Genomic DNA, 22,575 nt, shown 5'->3' on the forward strand with positions numbered 1-22,575 from the left:
ACAAAATTTTTAAATATTCAAAATAATATAAACCATGTTAGAAATATTTAGAGCCGTAATAAGAAAAATCTGGTTGGTGCCTTCTGACAAGTTTTACTGTTAAAGTCAATTTGATGAATGTATGATTGATATACTTTCAATTAATAAAAAACACCATAATTGAATTTTTGCTTACTTTGGGCTGAAACAAAATGCAATTACAATCTTTTGATAGGGTAGTAACCTCCCTTCATTAGGAACACAGGAGATGAAAGTGGTAACATCCATGTTCTTTATTTTGCTTAAGTAGGTGAGATTATTTAAAGCAATATCTGTTCTTTGTCGAATATTTGTGCCCTATAATATAAAATCAGAAATAAAAAGATTAAGGCAGAATGCAAATAAAATAAAATGTTTTAAGAGGAGATCATATCATAATTGTTGAAATTTTAGTCTAGAACACTGAAAATATGAATGTCTTTAAAGAAACATACATAAATTTGACCAAGGCACATCATAAAATTAAAGGAACCGTTGAAAAATTGATGAGAGCAGAAATCCCCACAACTAGCTACTAATCTATAAGAAGTACTTGTCTGGTTTACTTCAGATATATATCACTATCAGTGTTAGTTTAATTTACAGAATTTTTTGAGGTTATCCTTGAAGACACATGAAAGGGAATCGTATCTATCTGCATGTTAAAACATACTTAGAATAATTTAACAGCTTTTTTGGTTATTAGTAAATTCAAAACAATCTGTTTCAAAACATAATACCCAATTTTCCCCTGTTGCACTATTTACTTACCAGTTCTTCTCCAACTGAATCATTTTGCATTATGGCCACCCAATTTATGGGTTCTGGGCTATTATTGTACAGAAGTGCATGTTCAATTTTTGAAGTTCCGAAGAAAACTGAACCAAAGTGTATGCATTCCAACTTTTTGTCATCACTCATGTTTAACAATTCAATAATCTGCTCAACCACATGAGCTTTGACACTCAAGAGTATATCTGGATGACCTTCCAAACTCACTCTACAAGATAATGAATTATACATATATATTTTAATTAGAATTCTATATATTTAATTTTTCTCCTAAATATTTGAATAAACAGGAATTTTATAAAATCACATTATAATTAAAATTCAAAGGCCTAAGAGCAGTTCCTTTCTCATAAATGCCAGAGAATGTCCTGTCCTTCTGACTATCTGAATCTGCAGAGTAGAATGGCATATATACAACCTAATTCATTGTCCCCAAGAAAAACAAAGTTGGAAAACAATCACACGGATCGACTCCAAAAAGAACATATTGCTAGGTCCGTATCACCAATTATTTCATAAACACTAGAATTAAATGGTATGATTTAGATGGTCATCTGTAGTTCTAGAATTCTGAGATTCTTTTCTAACTCATTCCACTCCCCCAAGTCCAATAGCCAACTCCATCCCCATCCTAATAACCCAATTCCCTATGAAGTATCTCAGCACAATCCCACTTGGTTGATGAAATGAAGATCCCCCCATAAAGCTTCACTTCCTAGACTACTTTCAATTCCCTTTTGAAACTGCTCACATAGGCACATTTATCCCTCTGTGACATCAATGCAATCCGTTTGACTCTCACCCCATCAAATACCACAAATAACTGACCACTCCACAACCATCACCTAAGTCCTTATCTTCATCTCTGTCACAGTGGGCATAGCTGATACCATCTACATACATCTCTCCTCCCTTAGCTTCCTTGACACCAAACTTTGCTGGTTTCCTTCTGACTTATTCAGACTTTACCTTCTCATTCTTCTGTAGCTTGGATATTCTATAAACTCCATGAATAATGGTGTCTCGCTCCTACTCTTTTATACTCTGCCCTCCTTGTCAAAGTTATTTTCAACACTTCATGCTTCATCTGCAACTTATCCACTGACAACCCTCAAGCCAATATACCTAGACCAAATTTTTTTCTGGGACTCAAGATAAGGAAACCTAATAGGCTCCACAGGATTCTGCAAAGCAAATCAATTCCAATAGTTTAAAACTGAACTCAAGATCCTCTCCCACAGATCTGTCCTTCCTCTTACCTTCCCTTTCTATAACCAGTCACTACATCTAGTTACATCTGCTTCCATAACATTTCTCCAAACGGCACACTTCTCTTCGTACTCCCCATTTGTACCTTATCTGAAGCCTTCAAAATTTTCTTTTCTGTTTTACTCCTATAGTTTCCAGTCAGGATACCCCTCCATGTATGTACTCCCTGATTTTGTTGTGCCCACTGTTACCAGCACGACCTTCCTAAATTGCAAACTAATCAAGACACTCCTATCTTAAAACCTTCCTGAGATTCCACAGCCTTCACAATAAAATCTAAGCTTCTATCAGGGCTCAAACTGTTTCTCAAACACTTTTTTGGCTGCGACCTTCAGTAAGAAATGTATTTACATTGGAAGCACACACACATGCAAACATATGCACACACATGCATACACAAATACACAAGCACGCATGTGCACACATACACATGCACGAATCAAGTTTTGCAAAACATTCACCCTTACTATGTGAGATGCATTCTGATATTATCTATCTCATTGTTTTGATGCTGGGGGTGAGCTATTATAGTGAATGCACATTCCACTAATGGACTGAGGCATAGAGCATTAAAAAAAAGCTGTCCTATGAGGTCCTTTACTGAACCCTGCACCATTCTGAGTTTCTGGTCTCATCTCACATGACTCCGCACCTCCATCTCTTTGCCTCTAGGTTGCCTCAGCTATCTCAGTGTGTAATACTGTCTATTTACCTCCAGGATTTCAAGTCTTCTAATTGCTCTGCCTGAAATAACCCACCCCCATCACCAACACCCACTCCCCTATGCACAAACACACACACACACACACACACACACACACACACACACACACACAGCTCAAATCACACCACTGCTCTTTGCTTGGCTACTTCCTACTCACCAATAAGTGTTTGGGTACACTATCACCTCCTTAATGGAGCCCTTTCCTGATCCACCCCCTCAGCCCCACAAAATCCAAACTAAAAGCTCCAGTTATGTGTACCCATAGGCCATTTTCTGGTTCTTACCATTTTTGTCTCTAGTGCTTGGCAAATAGTAGAGACTCAGCAAATGAATGCTGACTGAAAGAACAAAGAAGCTAATATACATTCAAGACAATAGGCATATCTGAAGAGTAAAACAGGAAAGTATGAAGTACTACATTAGAATTAAGAACTCAAGTATCCACTTACTTTGCCACTTCATTTACAATTCTGGGCTGGTCAGCACAGAAATCCACTTTAACAATCACTAATGACTTGGGCTCCACAATACCATTACTTGGAAAAATGACAATGGGTAATTGGCCCTGGTATTCTGCTTTAAATGTACCTAAGGAGAACAAGAGCAGATGGTTTACATCTGGATCCTTAAAAGTGTTATAGTCACACTCTTAATAGGGGATAGACACACATTACGGAGTATATAGTCTATTGTGAACCAAGAATCACAGCTTTGATCATAAGTTTAGTCTCTGGGGTCACTCAACTAACGTGAACTGATTGTTAGGACTCAAGCCTCACTGATAGTTAAAATATGCTTGCAACTTCCAGTGTTCAGACACGTATGCTAACAGCTTTGTATACGTTAGTCTACGTAATCCTCAGATGGATTCTATGATATGGGTTCAATCATTACCTCCATTTTATACGTAAGAAAAGAAGCTTAGAATGGTTGAGTGATTTGTCCAAAGACACACAACTGTTGTGGTAGATTACACAGTTGACCCAAAGCCTTCACTCTTCTCTGCATCTTACCACGACGCTACCAGGGATGAAGTATGTTTTCTTATCCCTTGACTTGGGGCCTAACCATGTGATTTGCTTTGGCCAATTGCGTGTGGGTAGAAGTGACAACATGCCAGCTCCAATCCCAGATGTTCTCTTGCACTTCTACCATGTTAAGTGCTTCAGTAGCTGCTGTCCTTTTGGCCTGTGCTTTAGAATGAGCACATGTGGAACAGAGCCTCCTGCTCACTCACAGACCTGCAGTGAGTAACAGAAAATCCCCAACTGCCTAAGCTTGAAGCAGAGCTACCCAGCTGAGCCCAGCTTAGATCAGTCAAGTTCCAGCCAATCTGCCTACAAAGGAACAATTAAAAAATAATTGCCTTTTTAAGATACAGGATTGTGGGGTGGTTTGTTACGTAGCAATAGTTGACCACTACAGTTAGAAACTAATAGGGCTGGGATTTTCACTTGCATGTTTCTGACCAAAGGGCTCACACTCATAGCCACTGCCACTTCTCTCTCTCTCTCTCTCTCTTTTTTAATATTTATTTATTTATTTAAGTAATCTCTACATCCAATGGTGGGCTGGAACTCACAACCCCGAGATTAAGAGTCACCTGCTCTACCAACTGAGCCAGCCAGGAGCCCCATCACTTCCTGATCAATGAATTAATGCGGTTTACACAGGGAAAGGGCAAAAGGAATGGGTTTCTAGAATCAAACAGCACAGGAGAAGAAGGCTAGAAAAATGTCTTATTCTGAAAGCAGAAATGGTTCATAGTTGATTCATGTTTAGTGCCTGTATTAGAGCATACAATCCTTGAGATGCCACACTATGTCTTCCTCATCTCTGTGGTCCCAGCACCTACACAGTGCCTAGCACCAAGTGGTGCTCAAAATACATCCAACAAATGGAAATAGCCAGTCATGAGTTTCCCTAATCTCATTATGCAATATAGACACAAACGAGCATGCTGCCAACATAAACAACTTTGCAAATTCCAGTTCACCAATTTTAAATCACATACGATGAAATTTTCCAAAATTACTCATTTCACTAAGGAAAATAAAATAATAGCATAATAAAAGTATTGAAAGTATAAAAAGGCAGTAAGACTTGTTTAAGTACAGAGATGATCTGATGGAAAAGTCAAACAAACTCACAGTAACAAAATTTGTTCATCCAATCATTTTAGAGAAGTGCAATATACATGATATTTAAGGTTTTTTTGTCATAAAACAAAAATCTGTAAAGTTATATCCATTTCAAATAAATAAGTATTACTGACTCAGTTCTCCAGAAAAGGAAATTATGTGATTCTAGTTAAGGCTGAGTGAGATAGTTCCTCTACTGTAATAATTTTAATATAATTTGACAAAAGAATTTAAGCAAATATTTCAAAAGTTTATTTAGGAACAACCCCAAAACCAAAAGAACACCGTTCAATCTTCTAAATATATTAAAACTCTGGCTACACAAACATTACTGTGTCTTATATAACTTTATTGCCACTAGTAATAATGAAATATTTGACTTTTATTTTTAAATTACTAACAATAGAAGCAAGGACATCATCCTAAGGGAAGGGTGTCATTGAAGGAAGGATGTTACAGAAGGCATTTTGTCATCAAATTTTCATTTCTTTTTAGATATGACACTGGCTGATGTTTGGAGAATGAACTAGAAGGAGATAAGGGACTTCAGAGAAATAATTTCAGTTGGTATAATTACTAAGCAAAAGAAGATGACGGCCTGTTGTAGAGAAGCAGCAATGGGCCAGAGAAAAGAGGATTACTGACATAATTAGGAAGTTGAATAAATAGGATTTAATAATTGACTAAGGGAGTAAGGAGGTGAAAAAAAGGAAGAGATCAAGGATTTTGCCAAGTTTCTGATTTGCCCAAATACATGGTGGTGAAAAAGAGAAAAGGAGAAGTTTTGGGGAAAAGGTGAGGAGCTTAGTTTTAGACACGTGAAGTTTGAGAAAGCTGAAGGAAATGCAAAGGGTGGTACAAACCTCAGGGAAGTGACAGGGATGAAAGTGATTGCCCAGGGTGAGTGTGTTGACTGAGGAAACGTGGGTCCGTGGCAAATTCTAACAAATGCTCACATTTAGGGAACCGCAAAAAAGGGGACAGCAATCCACAGAAGAGAATTGAAGAGAAGTGAGGCAGTAGAAAAGAATAATTCTAACATCAATAGTGAATATTTATTGAACACTTACTATATATCAGAGTGTGCTAAGCATTTTATTAACCATCATCACAATTAGAGGAGGCAGGCACTATGTTTATTTCTACAATAGATGCTCCCGACGTGTACATTCCTTGCCAGGGGCCTCCCAGTCAGTTAATGTTACAAGGATTTGGGTCCTGGAAGACCTCACTCCAGAACCTGAGCCATATTTTATATAAGCCACTGAGGAGTCATAGAAGCCAAACTTTTGGTTTTTTTTTTTTTTTTTTAAGACAACACCAGTGGCCACCTGTGTCAAATGTTGCTAATTAAGTCACGTAAAATAAACACTTAGTTTTGTCCACTAACGAGATTTAGGAGAGCACAGGGCACGTGAGGCTACCCACAGCTGTGGCTGGGATGACCGGTCCTTTGCAAAAACCTGTATGTTTTTTTTTTTTTAATAAGAATTTTTTTTTTTAAGATTTTTTTTTTTTATTTATTTATTCGACAGGATAGAGACAGCCAGCTAGAGAGGGAACACAAGCAGGGGGAGTGGGAGAGGAAGAAGCAGGCTCATAGCGGAGGAGCCTGATGTGGGGCTCGATCCCATAACGCCGGGATCACGCCCTGAGCCGAAGGCAGATGCTTAACCGCTGTGCCACCCAGGCGCCCCAAAACCTGTATGTTTTTGGAATCGGAGTTGTTCTACCTTCCCTGGAGAAGTAGCTCAGGCATTGGGTGATGAGTATATACATTGTTATCTTGCCTTTATTCTTCCAAAATTCTTTTAGAATTTATGAGGTAGATTTTTGTGTCAAAGTATTTGTAATATCTTATTTTATTTTTTCCTTCCCTTCCCCTACGTTCATCTGTTTTGTTCCTTAAACTCCACGCAAACCATAAGGGACGCTGAACTCTAGGAAACAAACTGAGGGTTGCTGGAGAGGAGGCGGGTGCAGGGATGGGGAAACTGGATAATGGGCATTAAGGAGGGCACTTGATGTAATGAGCACTGGGTGTTGAATTTGTAATATCAAGCCAGGGCAAACAGTCTGTAGTTTTATAGCATGCTATAGAAAATCAAGAGTCACATATCTAAGGTCATTGTTATTTCCTATGTATGTTTTTCTGGGGTGTTTTGTTTTGTTTTGTTTTGTTTTGTTTTAAGTTTCCTTGAGCCTAAGCATACCAAGGAGATAGTCCAGTCTTCATATGTCTCCAAACGACTGTTCTGGAGACTCTTCAGAATGCCCACATGGGATTAAACAGGTTACTTCTAAGTTCAATCCCCTTTCTTTGAAAGCTTAATGGTTCTTTTTTTTTATTTTTTATGTACTAAAATGACAAATCATTTTCTTCTTTAGTAATATCCTGGTCAAATTATTTTTAGAAATATTCTGTTATTCAAGTACAGTTGACATACAATTAATGATTCTTTTCTGAAACTCTGAGAGATCACTGAACCAAATCGATTACACAAAGGTTTATTGAATGTCTGCTGTTATGCCAGCATTGTATTATGCAAGAAACGTATACTGAGAGTCCATGACAGCAGTTTCCAAGAAAACAAAATATATGCATTGAGAATAAGTAATGGGTGCTTCTCTGAGTAGTTAAGGAGGAGCCCAAGGACCAGTCCTGGACTTGGTCCAATTTAGCAAACTTCCTGGTTCTTAGATGATGCTAGGCTTTTCTAGACTGTGAAGTAGAGAGATGATGCTGATGATCAGGGAAAGGGGGAGAGTGGGCATTAAGAGCAAGAGAAAGGTCATACATTTTGGGCAAAATAACCCAAATAAACCTAAAGGCTGATGAGTTCTAAGGTAGCTGTTCAAACACAGAAATGGTGTGTGAAGATCACACTAGGGACTTTAAAGACTGTTCTATATCATAACACTATAGTAGAAAAAGTCTTCTCAGATATTCAAGGTTACTGAGGGGAAGAGGGAAATGACTGCAGTTCCAGGCATGCTAAAATACTAACGCTTTTTCAATGATGTTCTTTAAAGGATAAAAACTGAGAAACAATAAAATCCTAAAACAGAACACGGAGTTCACCAGCTCACAAAGGACTAATAGTAAAGACTTATCTTGAAGACTGAGCCATGTCTTCAAAATGAAAAGACAAGCACTACTTTGCACAGTAAGGAGTAAACTCAGGAAACACAGAGGGTGAGAAAACAAAATGTATTCAACAATATTTGGCTAAATCCGTGGATAATTACTTCATAATGGGCCATTAAAATAAAAAATCATGAAGTTGTTACACAGATCAACTAATAACCCCAATGGCACCACCAGAGAGAGAAAACAAAGCTGCACATATCAAGAATCTGCTGAGTGTGGCTTTTTAATGTCCTCTTAAGTATGCATATAAATTTACAAACACTTGATCTTTGACTCTAAAACTATAAAATATTTGTCACGTAAAATCCTTTTTAAAAATTTTATTAAAATCATCTTTGGTTGCTGAATCTATTTTCTGCATAAGTGTTTTTCCTCATGAAAATACATTGCTATTCTCATGAATATTTATATACTGTGCTTGTAGGTAATAAGGACTTTATGACACCTTACAGGCACTTGCTACTGTGAATATAAAACATAGTATCAATTTTGCTAATGGCGGAAAAAATAATATCATTCAAGTCCAAGAATGAGAAACAGAGTCAACACTAAGAAAATGTGTTTCATTGGTAACAATTTGTTTCAGTTTGTAAGGTAATACTAATTAACATTTCATGGTCCTCAATTATAATTTACAAATTGTAGTATTCACTACAAATACACGCACATGCAAAATATTAATATAATACTAAAAGCCAAAGTAGATTACTTTTCCTGAAATGAATGGGTCTAGATCTGAAACTTCATTTTATTTACTTTATTTTATTATGTAAAATAATTCTAAATATCTGTTTAAAATTAAAACCACATACACTTGTTACTTATAGGGAGCTTTTATATGTAATGAAACTGTACAGTTTGATGATATTTTACAATAAAGAGAGGATATGATCAAAACTTTGAAGGATTTGGAATGCATAACAGTTAAGAGAGATTTTTGGAAAATAAATAATAAAAATAAGATTCTCTCAATTACATACCACTGTTCTAAAAAATAAAGAGTCTAAAGGACCATATAGCCCATAATCACTAGCCATGAGAGACCCTATCCTTAACATTGGCATCAGATCACAAACGAGTCTAATATTCTACAATCCCACAGGCACCAGAAATCTAATCATTTAAAAACCAAAGCATGGAAAGTTGAAATGAGCAACATTTGGTGAGGAACAATTATCAGTTTTATTTGTTTAACCCCAGGAAGAAATCAGTACAGTGACAAACTGCCTTTGTCTTAATAATCCCCACTGCTCAATCAAGCAGCCCTAGAGAATATCCTCACTTAGTGTCAAACAGGCTTGGAATTAAGACCAGTTTTCTGTATCTCAGAAGCAGTCTCAGAAAAAAATGCCCTCCCGACACGGAGCTGGTCCTCATATCGGCTCCACAGAAATGGAAGCCTTGCCAGCCCAGATAATGGCCAATCAGGACAATGAAGGGATAAGTGAATTTAATACCTACTATATACCATCAATGAAGAGTGTGCATGAACACACACACACACACAGACACACACACCTTTATGGAAACTCTTAGGTCACAGTAAAAAATCCATAGAAATACTCCGGTCTGGAGAAAAGCATTTACTCTTTCAACAAAAAGTGAGTAAGAGCTTTCTAGAGACCATCATGTAAATTCAAAGTTGAATACGATAGAGAAAAAGAACAAATATTTATTGAGCGCCAATGATGAGTCAAGTATCATACTACAACCAGAAGTACATGCATAATTAACCATAGTTCATTTTATTAACCACAGTTTATAAATGAGAAATATCAAGTTCAACGTCCTAAAAGATACTTGCCCCAGATCACACAGCTAGAAAGGCACTGTGCCCTGATTCTATCTCTGGATGGCTCACTCTGAGCACTAAGTCATTTTCATAACATCATCCTGCCTTCTATCCTCAGGGAGATCACCAGTCACCTGGGATTCAGGCTGTTAATCAGAATCATAAGGAGACAGACTCATCTTTCCTGAATTATTATCTATCAGTCTTTTACAGTCATCCTTTTTAAGGGCCTTTAGCTTTGATCTATTTCAAATGACAGACATCTTTTTTGGGGGGAGGGGGAGGACGAATGAATCAGAGAATCCATTAATCATACAAAGTACACATTTTAAATAATAACAACTTTCTTCCGAAAGTTTAAGTTAATTCATACGACAGAAAGTATTTACCTGGAGCTCTGCCACGGTTAATGATATTAATCTCTTTACAATATACTTTACTATCGGCAACTAATGTGCCAAAATTAACTTCTGACTCAATTTCCAATTGACAGGATGGAATCAACCTAGGGGAAGAGAAGACAACATAATTAAAAAATTACACCCTCATACTTAAATCCACAGGGGGACATAGAGACACTTTTATTAATTCCTTGTAAGACATTCATCTTTCCTTACAAGTCTATTGATAGCATATTTGTCAGTAAAAGGAACTGTAAAGACATGAAAACAAGATGAGATATATTTTTAACAAAAAAAAAAAAAATCAAACTTTATGCATCTAAGGACATGGTATACCCTGTGAAGTACTCACCTTGACAGGCTACCCACATATCTCAGTGTTTTCACTGCTCCAAGCATTTTTGGAATCTCCACCTAAGCCTATAATACATTCTTTAGCCCCTCCTCAAAAAGGGTGGCATTGATCTTAACAAAGTAGTTTGGATGATCCAAATCTGATGAAGTAAAAGAAGGTGCTATGCTATAAAATGCCATTTGGGAACCAAAACAAGGTCTAAACACAAAAAGATACAATTGATTTTTCATGTGTGTCTCCAAGTTAAAGGGCTCACTGTGGCATATCTGTACCATATGTTTCATACACATTTTGAAAATCCATTATAATCCTATATGCATGTCTCATAAGGGCACATATATTTTATATATGGCTAATTTATAAACATCATGAGGTATAATATCCTGTTTGAGACTTAAAATGTCATGAAAGGGAAATAAATATTATTATGGCTATGTTACAGATGAAAAGCCAAAGACTTCAAAAGCCTCAATGACTTACCTGAGAAATTATTTGAATATTGGTAAACTTAGCCTCGAATCTATTCTGTTAGATTTAGAATGCATTACCCTTACAAATTTAACAATGATAACAGCACCAATAATAAACAGAGTAATAACTGATCTTTACTGAGTCCTTAGGTTATGTACCAGACACATGAATTAAGTAATTTACTCCACATAGGATACAACCTCCAAAATATAAATACGTACACACACACATATAAATAAAAATACCTGAACAAAATATTCACAAATACTGCTTTATGCACTGGTGGTCTGGGCCTTCCTTCCATATGTTTATATGTGAATGTTTGTGTAGAGACGGTCCAGGGATCAGCCAGGACTATCCTGTATATGCTGCTTCTTTAAGGAATACCCATGTTCTTCTCATAAAGACATTGTAATTTTGTAATAGGAAAAGGAAAGATCAATGACCTCAGTGTACATCATTGCATTAATAAAGAGTTTACAGGATCTAAAAGAGGAACTCATTACACAAACAATATAAGATATGAAGCTGAATATTTTTTTCAAACTATTTCTCTAGCTGGATGCAGAGAAATGTCTTAATAATTTAAGAGTCAACTCATACACACATACACACATGCACACATATATGTATATGTATATGCATATATACATAGGAGTAAGGGCTTGGTAATACAGTAATATTATACCAGTTTTTCTGGCTTTCCTATTGGAAATCCATCTGATTAAAAAAAGTCTTTCCAATAACATTTTTCTTTTTATGTTAACAGAGAATTTATGCTAAGAGACAAGGAAAGGGGGCAACTGGGTGGCTCAGTAGGTTAAGTGTCTGCCTTCAGCTCAGGTCATGATCCCAGGATCATGGGATTGAGTTCCATGTCCCTGCTCAGTGGGGAGTCTGCTTCTCCCTCCACACCTGCCCCCTGCTCGTGCTCTCTCTCTCTCTCACGCTGTCTCTCTCTCAAATAAATAAAACCTTAAAAAAGAGAGAGAGAGAGAGAGAGAGAGAGAGAGACAAGAGAAGGATGGTTACCAGGGGCTGGAGGTGGGAAAATTGGTGAGATGTTGGTCAAAAGATACAAACTTGCACTTAGAAGATGAATTGGTTCTGAGGCTCTAATGCCCAGCTTTGTGATTACAGTTAACAACACTGAATTATGTATTTGAAAGTTGCTAAGAGACAAAATCTTAAATGTTCTCACTACAAAATGAAATAATTATGTGATGTGATGGAGGTGTTAGCTAACACCACACTAGTAATCACATTGCAACATATAAATGTGTTAAATCAACAATGTGTACAGTTTAAACTTATACAGTGTTATATGTCAATTGTATCTCAATTATAAAAAAGGAAAAATAATTAAGTATCAAACTTGGTAACATATATGGAGTTAAAATAAATTTATATTAATATAATTCATAAGAGGGGGAGCCTGGATGTCTCAGTCGGTTAAGCGTCTGCCTTTGGGTCAGGTCATGATCCCAGGGTCTGGGACAGAGCCCCACATGGGGCTTCCTGCTCAGCGGGGAGCCTGCTTCTCCCTCTGCCTGCCACTCCCCCTGCTTGTACTCTCTCTCTGTCTGTCAAATAAATAAAATCTTTAATATATATATATCATTCAGAAGAAATTTTAAAAACTTGTATATATTTATGATTACAGGAAATCTATATACGTATTTGTACATGTATACATACTGACTACACATATTCCTATGTACATATATACGTATGCATGAATTACATACAAATTTACAACATAGTTTAGTGTTGGTGATCAGCAAAGATCTTCTAAGTATAAATATGTAATACATTAGGATATGATGCTATGGTAAGAAATGGAATGGAAGTACAAACCTGAGGAGGAAAAATAAAGAAGAGGTAAATTTTTCAACTGTTTAACAAATTACTATGGTATTTCCACTTTACTGGATACATTTGAAAAAAGCATGTAATTATCTTATAGTAACATTTATTATGTACAAGCAATTACATCTTTGCAACTATTCAAACTCATAATGAAAAACTTTAGACATTTTTTTTTTAAAGATTTTATTTATTTATGTGACAGAGAGACAGCCAGTGAGAGAGGGAACACAGCAGGGGAGTGGGAGAGGAAGAAGCAGGCTCCCAGCAGAGGAGCCCGATGTGGGACTCGATCCCGGAACACCGGGATCACGCCCTGAGCCGAAGGCAGACGCTTAACGACTGCGCCACCCAGGCGCCCCAAAACTTTAGACATTTTTAAATGTGCAAGAGGGACATAATTTTTACGGATACATGAAAAAAAAAGTGCTCAGAATCACTGATTACATCATTTCTGCTAAAGTACAAATACAAACTTCTGGTTTCCAGACAAGATTTCATAAATCTATTTTCCCATGTTCATCCCCATTAAATGCAACTATAAACTCTAGAAATGGTGCAAGAGGCAAGAAATGAATGTTCATAGCAGCCTTTCTTGTAATAGCCAAAACCTGGAATCAGCCTGATATCCTTCAGCGGGTCAACGGTGAAACAAACTGTGGTATACACATACCATGGAATACTTCTCAACAATAAAAAGGAGCAAACTATTGATATAAACAAAAACTTGGTTGAATCTCCAGAGAATTTTGCTGAGTGAAAAAAATCAACCTCAAAAGGCTATATAACATATTTCGCGTGGCAAAATTTTAGAAATGGAAGACAGAATAGTGGTTTCCACAGTTTAGGGACAGTAGGTGTGAAGCAGAGGGAGGTGGGTGCTGTTATAAAAAAGTAATAGGAGAGATCCTTGTGGTATTGGAACAACCGAATATCTTGACTATGGTGGTGGATACAAAATCCTACACAGGTAATAGAATTGTACAGAACTTACACACACACACACACACACAATCTTCATTCAGCCCTTTCCGTCATACTTTAAGAAGGTAGTGTTGTCCTTATGTTGCAACTGTGATAAGCAGCTGACCTCTGATGAGAGAGAGCATACATTATGGAGACAAGACAAAATTCCTGTTTTCAAAGGCAGAAGCATCTTCGACTCTTCTCTCCACATATAGTACAAACAAGCAAATCCAAGTGCAACTCATAATTATGTCAATGTGCAGAATGGACCAAAAATGACCACACTTAAAATAAATTATAAAATGTAAATTAAGGGACGAGTGGGTGGCTCAGTTAGTTAAGCCTGTGCCTTTGGCTCAGGTCCTGATTCCAGGGTCCTGGGATGGAGTCCCACATGGGGCTCCTTGCTCAGTGGGGAGTCTGCTTCTCCCTCTCCCTTTGCCCCTCCCCCGGCTCATGCTGTCTCTCTCCCCCAAATAAATAAATAAAATCTTTAAAAATATGTAAATTAAGTATTTGTAATGGGCTAATAGCTTACTCCTTTCCTACCACGTGTCAGCTGTTTGATTTCTGTACAGAATGCGATGCTGTACTTAAACAGAGCTTCTCAACAACATGGAGAACAAAATAACTGCAGATCGAAATTTAGCTTATTTTTTTTTAAGATTTTATTTATTTATTTGACAGAGAGACAGCCAGCGAGAGAGGGAACACAAGCAGGGGGAGTGGGAGAGGAAGAAGCAGGCTCCCAGGGGAGGAGCCTGATGTGGGGCTCGATTTCAGAACGCCAGGGTCACGCCCTGAGCTGAAGGCAGACGCTTAACGACTGAGCCACCAGGCGCCCCTAAATTTAGCTTATAAAAATTAAAAAATACAAAGGAAATTTTAAAAAGCCATGTCGAATACCAATATTAATATTAATATTCTAATATTAATTCTGCTGGTGGTAGACAAATATACACAAAAGAATACATCTATGGAATGACATCTTGCTAAGAAAAAGGAAGATCCATATGTGCACGTATATGAAAAAAAAGCACTTAAAAATGTTCACATTAGCCTTAACAGGTAATTTTATAATAAACATAAATACACTTTTTTCAGTATGAAATGAAAATGGCAATTTCCTGGTCAAATAAATAATCTGTATCAAAGTTAATCTCCAAATCAGTTACAACTGACCCTTGGACAACACAGATTTTAACTCAGTGAGTGTACTTACATGCAGGTTTTTTCTATAATACAATACTGTAAATGTATTTTCTCTTCCTTATGATTTTCTTAATAATATTTCTTTTCTCTAGCTTACTTTATCGTACAATTACAGCATGTAAGACACACAACGTACAAAACATGTGTTAATCAACTATTTACGTTATCAATAAGGCTTCCAGTTACCAGTAGGCTATTAGTAGGAAGAGTCAAAAGTTATGCATGGATTTTCAACTACGTAAGGGTTGGCGGCTCTCACCCCTACATTGTTCAAGGGTCAACTGTACTTAGTTCCGTGTTCTGTTCATTATATCAGTCCACATTTTTCAACCAATCTCAAAAGAGCACAATTTAGATTTTTTTAAGTCAAACATCTTCATTATTTAAAATTCAGTGAAATAATTATCTTAATAATTAAATTAAAATATGGATACAGGTTCACAAGCCATTTAAGAACACATTCATCATAAAAACAGAGAGTAGAATGGTGGCCACCAGAGCCAAGGGAGTGGGGAAATTGGGGGGCTGTTGGTTAAGGGTACAAATAGGGAACTAGTAGATAAATAAGTCCTGGAGAGCTAATGCACAGCCTAGTGATCACAGTCAACAACACTGTAGTATAAACTTCAAAGTTACTAAGAGATTAGATCTTAATTGCTTCCACCACAAAAAAAAAAAAAAAAAAAAAAATGGCGATTATGTAATGGGATAGGGGTATTAGCTCACCCTAGGGTGGTAATCGCATTGCAATATGTAAGGCGCCTGGGTGGTATTCGGTTAAGCATCTGCCTTCAGCTGAGGTCATGATCCTGCGGTCCCAGGATCGAGTCCCACACCGGGCTCCCTGCTTATCCGGGAGTCTGCTTCTCTCTCTGACCCTCCCCTCTCTCGTGCTTTCTCTCTCTCTCTCTCTCTCAAATAAATAAACAAAATCTTTTTAAAAAACTGCATATTGCAACATATAAATGTATCACATCAACATGCTGTCTAACTTAAACTTGTACAATGTTATGTGTCAATTGTATTTCAATAAAACAAAGAAAAGTAAGATGAGAAGGAGCAGCCATTGAAGAAATGTAGTACCAGGGAAATCAAGAGAATAAAGTGGCACAAGAAGGCAATAATGGTTAATAGTGTCAAATGCTGCTGAGAAATGGATTAAGATAAAGACAGGAATTACCAACAGACTGGCAACATGCAAGAGCTATTTCACTGGAAAGCTCAGGAAGACAGCCTGCCTGGAGTTTTGAAGTGAGAGTGGAATGTGAGACTGTAAAGACAGCAATACAGCTTTCTTTACTAAGTCTTGCTGTCAAAAGGTACAAAAAAATACAGTAGAAATAAAATACGATGTGAGTCAAGGAAAAAAACAGAATACATGCAATTGTTGAATGTTTTTATCTTAATTAAAAATACCAGAAAACTTGGGGCGCCTGGGTGGCTCAGTCGGTTAAGCACCCAACTCTTGATTTCGGCTCAGGTCATGATCTCAGGGTCATGGGATCAAGCCCCACAGTGGGCTCTGTGCTCAGAGGGGAGTCTGCTGGAGATTGTCTCTCTCCCTCTGCCCCTCCCCACCCCCACGCTCTCTCTCTCAAATAAATAAATCTTTAAATAAATAAAATCTTTTAAAAACTTAAAATTCAAAAAATTTTTAAAAATACCAGAAAACTAGCCTTCTATTTGTTTTAAACACCACAGGTTGCTAAAAATTTGTCCTTTAAGTTCAGCTGTAAGGAAACTACAGATACAAAAAGCCCTATTAGCCAGAGAAAATACAAAATATTACTTTGACCCTTATTTTTATTTTAAGAGTGCTGAAGATGTTAGCATGAAGTATGGAGAATACATACCCAACTAGAGGGATCTCTATTGTTTTATTTCCTATTGAAATAAGTAGCTGGTCAAAAGTGTCTTCATCTTTATCAGGATGGTATTCCACCATAGCTGTCATCTGAAGTCCAGAAGCAAGTGCCTTATCCAGATTCGTCAAAATCAGTTTGAACTTTAGTGAGAAAAAAAAAAAAAATCAAATGATACATCGTAACTCCTAATAAGGAAATAATGTGAGCAACGGCAGTTAGAAGTATACATTATTTCCGGAGCTGTATCAATACACAGACAATATTCCTTCCCTAAAGGCAAAGACTTAATTACCATACGTGTATGTATCAGATTCTAGATCCTTCAAATATGCGTTTAACAGTACATGGACTGAAACTGACAATGCAGTCAGTTGAGAAACATGTAAATGCTCACAGCCTCCTTGAGAAGTATGAGGCACTTAAATAGAGAAAAAAGGGAGAGCAATCGAATAAAAATGTTGCTCAATCATCTATATATACATAACACATCCATACATGCACATACACATATGTATGTATACACACGTACATATAGCATTTTATACAGTTTTTGCATGGGACTTAGAATTTAAAACTTGGAGGAAATATAAAAAACAAATAGAATAAAGAGGGGAAAAAACACTTTCATTCTTGTAAACCATTTGCTAGACTACAAGAAAAATATGAAGGGATAAAAAGAACTACTACGTGTTGGGCACTCACAAGACGTCAAGCCTTCTACACCATTTATCTCATATCATATACTTCTACAGTCCTATAAGGCCAATGTTAAGCCTTCCAGAATACAGATGAGGAAACTGGGACTTGTAGAGGTTAATTAATGTCTAATGTCACTGTGACCGTAAGGATTCAAATCACACATCTATCTGACTCTAAAATGTAAGCTCTTTCCCCACAACTGGAATGAGACCCTTTCCTGAATATATAATCTCCTTAAGGAAGATTATATATCCCTAGAAAGTTAAAGAATACAAGCCAAGGACTAATTAATTGTCTTATGAGTCATGGAGACATAAGTATCATGGAAATCCTTGAGAAAGCATGATTATTATGGGCCAGAAAGGAGTGTACTTGGCCTAGGCTTAGAGAATGGTCATAAAATGTGAACAAGGAAGTAAGGTGCTCCCTTTGCAGGCAGGAAAATCTCAGACACAGAGAAAAGAATAAGCAAACTAGTCTCCCAGCAGGCAATTAATAAGCTAGCCTTGCTGGGCAAAGAGCTTCAATCAGTAACGAAGGAGGCTGTTGAAATTAATTATTCAGGGCTTTTTCATGCCAGGCTGAGTCTAAGCAGTACTTCCCAGCAATGAAGGACATAGAGCAGGGGAGTGATTTGTTGATACACAATGGTCTGAAAGTTTCGCACTTTCAGTAAACTTCTTATACCTTAAAACTATCAGATATAGTCCAACTCTCAATCCCCCTGCAATTACAGAACAGTAAGAAAACAAGCGATCAATTATTCCCTGCATAAGCCTGCAGGTGTTAGTACACATATCAGGTGTGACTATCTTCCTTTAAAGAAGCTGGATCTTCAAGAAGAAAAACCAGGATGGGGCGCCTGGGTGGCTCAGTCAGTCAAGCATCTGCCTTCGGCTCAGGTCATGATCCCGGGGTTCTGGGAAGCAGCCCGGCACTGGGCTCCCTGCTCAGTGAGGAGTCTGCTTCTCCCTCTCCCTCTGCCCCTCCCCCGGCTCAAATAAATAAATAAAATCTCTCTCAAATAAATAAATAAAATCTTAAAAAAGGGGGGGGGGAACCAGGGCTTCAGCAGCATGTGCTTTTGGTCAAACTACAAGTTGCTGAGCCCTCTGAGCGGTACGCAAAGGTGTGTAAGACACAATCCCTACCTAGGAGCTGATGGACGGACCCCGGAGGTAAAACTAACATTTACTAGGAGTCATCAGGACACAAGTCCAAATGATAATAAATGTCTGTTAATGCAACTGGTATCCAGTAGGGAAGAAATAATTTAGAGATAAGATGATAAGACTTAGAGAGTAAAAGAGAACTCACTTTGACCCTCAAAGATGGGTGGGGCTTGGAAAAGGGTAATCCTTGCAGGAGGTGGGAATTAAAACACAGGTCAAAAGAAAAGGGAATCTGGGGGCGCCTGGGTGGCTCCATTGGTTAAGCGTCTGCCTTCGGCTCAGGTCTTGATCTCAGGGCCCTAGGAGTCCCACATCCAGCTCTCCGCTCAACGGTGAGTCTGCTTCTCCTTCTCCCTCTGTGCTGTCTCTCTCTCTCAGTTGCTCTCTCTCTCTCAAATAAATAAATAAAATCTTAAAAAAAAAAAAAAAAAGAAGAAGAAGAAAAGGGAGTCTGAGCCATGGGGGTAAAAGGGGTTAATTATAATTAAGACTGGCCTGATCCAGCGGCCACACAAGTTGGCAAAACACTGAAGATGAGGTCTGTGTCTTCTTTATTTTCTACCAGCAACCCACAGTAGATGGCATATAGCACTGCATATGGTTCATAATAGGTAGTCACCACAAAGACAATGCAGCCTCTTGAGCCAGGGTGGAAAACAAGTACTACTGTCTATTAGGAGCATCATTTTGTAAATAATTATAAACAGTGGTGATGACAACGCTCTTTATAGAGTATCTTGTTTTTATTTATTTTCTCTGCAAGACAGTTAATACATTTTTTGCTAATCTATCTCTTTCCTAATTCCATTTATGTCTATGAAGGACCAGGAGTGCATATGGTCTTGCAACAAAGAGAAGTTCATACTGATAATGGGCTCATGACTTTGGCCTCTAACTAGTAAGCTTACCCGGCCATTCTCTTGTCAAAGTCAAGACTTGTGATCTAAATAGTTCTCCTTCATAACTCTTGATACAAACTAAAACTAATTATATCATTTTTCTCCTGACTACACAAAAACCACCGATATGAGTGTCTCCCGTACATCCATAAAATACTGTTTGCCCCTATCTGGGATTTTCAGACATACTTTCAATTGTTCAATAAATATGCAGTGAGGTAGTGAAATAATCAATTTTTCCCTAATTTTACAGTACTTGGAGTAATCAGGTCACTTTTGATTTAAAGAGTTAATAGCCTCTTGTGATGTACTATTTTATTATAAAATACTTATTACTATTGTTAAAACATGCACATATAAAAATGAACAAAGCACGATTCCATTTATATGAAACTCAAGAAGAAGCAAAACTAATCTGTGGTGTTAGAAATCAGTACAGTGGTCACCTCCATGGGGTGATTACTCCAGGTACTGAAGGGAACCTTCTAGAGTGGTGGAAGTATTCTACGATTTGACCACAACAGTGGCTACATGGATGTATAAATATATAAAAATTCATCAAACTTTACTTCCGAGATTTGTGCACTTTAGTGTAGGTAAATAGTACATCAATTTTTTTAAGTGTAAAAAGTAGAACATGAAAGGCCTTTTTCTCATTGTCTTTCTATTCATTACAGTACATTTTTCAAACAAACATATGTAATTTTAACAAAAAAATTACAGATACCTTTCTATTTCTGTACCTAGAAGTTCAGCTGCATTCAATACTATTTATCATTAGGAATGTCCCACCAAAAAAATACCAGGTTATTTATCACTTACATGTCATTTATCACTTACATATCAAAAATTCTTATCACCTTTCTTATAGCAAAAGTCTTCTTGATAACAGGTGATCATAGTAAACATCCACTCACACACATGAACTAAAATAACAGACTGAGATACAATTTTGTCAATTTTTAAATCAGAAGACAGGGACAGCCTCTAGAAACATTAATTTTGCATAGTAGGTGCTCAACGAATGTTTGTTAGAATATGAATTTTGTTGGTGTAATTCTACAGTATATAAGCATAAATTCTGGGCTGTTAGGAGACAGACATGGAACCCCCTTTCTCTTCTTTCCAAACCCAGAATGATGAAGTTGGGAGGTTCTAGATCTACTTTTCCCCATCCTGTCTCCCAAAGCCAAGAAAAAAGTAAAAACACAAAATAAAGCAAAACAAAACAAAAAGGCTGGCACACATAAACACCGAGAGACCTGTATCACCGCTCCCTGGGAAGGTCAATCCTGCCCCCATTCCCGCAGGAGCCCGGCGTCTACTCTCCGGGACAAAGCAGGCACCCAGGTGGGGAGGCGTTCTCAGAGCCCTGACGCTCCTGAGGTCCTCCTCCAGCCGCGAGTGTGTTACCTGTGGCTTGAGGGGCTCCTGAAACCGGATTTTCTGGTTGCAACGGCCGATATTGTGTACAGTAACTGGGAGGCGGTACACCCTCCCGGCCAGCGTGTCCAGGAACTTCACCTCCGAAGGGGTTACCCGCAGCTGCACCTCCTTCTTTGGGGTCTCCACCTCCCGGGGGACCAGGGAGCCCCTCTCAGTCTCCATGGCGGCCCTCTAGGTGGCCTGCAAACGGTAGCTGATTTGACCTACAGTGGGCCAGCGTGGACGCCGTCGCTAGGCAACCGACAGACGCCGCGCGCTCGCCTCAAGCTCCACCCCCATTGGTGCAGCCCAAACTTTGTGCGTTGGCTTTCCCGAACAGAGAATGCAGGCTTCTGGCGAAAGAACACAGGGATCGCAGGTGTCACCAGAGACGCTGGAAACGTTCTATGACAGCCCAGATCCCAGAGGCATCTCACTTTGTCATGGCCTGGCAGGATTTTAAGATCACATTGTGGGGTGGGCATTTTCTGGACCTCTCTTAAGACAAAGCTTAAAGAGCAGGGGAAGTGATGTGCCCACGGAGTCTATTAAAGCAACAAAATGGAACAGTAACAGAGGAATTCCATGGAAGCAGAGTCAGGGCCCCCAGGGTGTCCTGCTCTTTGGCCTTTCGGCTATGGTTACTAAAACTGTAATAGCAATCCTCTGGGTCTTTTGTTAAAATGCAGATTATGTTTCCGTAGATCTGGGGCAGGGCCTAAAAATCTGTTTTGTAACAAGGTCCCAGGTGATTCCAACGCCGCAGGTCCAAGGACCACACACTGAGTAGAGAAGCTTTGGAAGTTTCCTTAACCACTCTAGGTGTTAAGTTTCTTCATTTGTGAAACCGAGGTGTTGCTCAGAAGACTGAGATCAAACCTTTTCATTTCTAGCTAGATGAGCACCTTTCTAACAAGCCCAGATTCACACTGCCCAATCCCTACTCTCTCTTCATTCTTTATCTGCTGTGATGGTCTTAGGGTTTTAAAACATATTACATGAGTGGTATTTCCCTGCCTTAAATCTGCCTCTTACCATAACTTCACAACACGCTTCTTCTAGGAACCTTTATTAATTTGGAGTCAAGCTCTGCAGATATATACTGTGTAATTTTATATATTTATTATATTTACAAAAATATATAGATATAAATATATTTATATTTGCTTATATATAAACATACATATAAATATATATACTCACATTACATATATGTATTTATATTTTCACTTCCTCCGTGCCACCGTACATAACTTTCACTCTGAGAGGCCTGGCCTTTCCATCTGCTGGCCAGTTATTTATCCTTCAAATCCACTGTTTCCCCCTTCTCACCAACTGTTTCAGTCCTTTAAACAGG

General features: G+C 37.9%; 1 protein-coding gene across 1 annotated transcript in view; it reads right to left on the reverse strand.

Moving 5' to 3' along the window:
- Positions 1–21,437, reverse strand: part of CFAP47 (cilia and flagella associated protein 47) — a 484,601-nt gene extending 463,164 nt beyond the window's left edge. The window contains exons 1-6 of the mRNA XM_045790463.2: positions 21,207–21,437; positions 17,012–17,163; positions 10,277–10,392; positions 3,253–3,391; positions 790–1,018; positions 176–336 (exon numbers count right to left, since the gene is read on the reverse strand). Of these exons, the coding sequence (XP_045646419.2) occupies positions 176–336; positions 790–1,018; positions 3,253–3,391; positions 10,277–10,392; positions 17,012–17,163; positions 21,207–21,401 (992 nt within the window). The 5' untranslated portion in view covers positions 21,402–21,437. The remainder of the gene's footprint in view (positions 1–175; positions 337–789; positions 1,019–3,252; positions 3,392–10,276; positions 10,393–17,011; positions 17,164–21,206) is intronic.
- Positions 21,438–22,575: the final 1,138 nt, after the last annotated feature.

The sequence above is a fragment of the Ursus americanus genome, chromosome X, assembly GCF_024610735.1.
Source record: "Ursus americanus isolate L20-20 chromosome X, mUrsAme1.1.p, whole genome shotgun sequence".
Taxonomy (NCBI): domain Eukaryota; kingdom Metazoa; phylum Chordata; class Mammalia; order Carnivora; family Ursidae; genus Ursus; species Ursus americanus.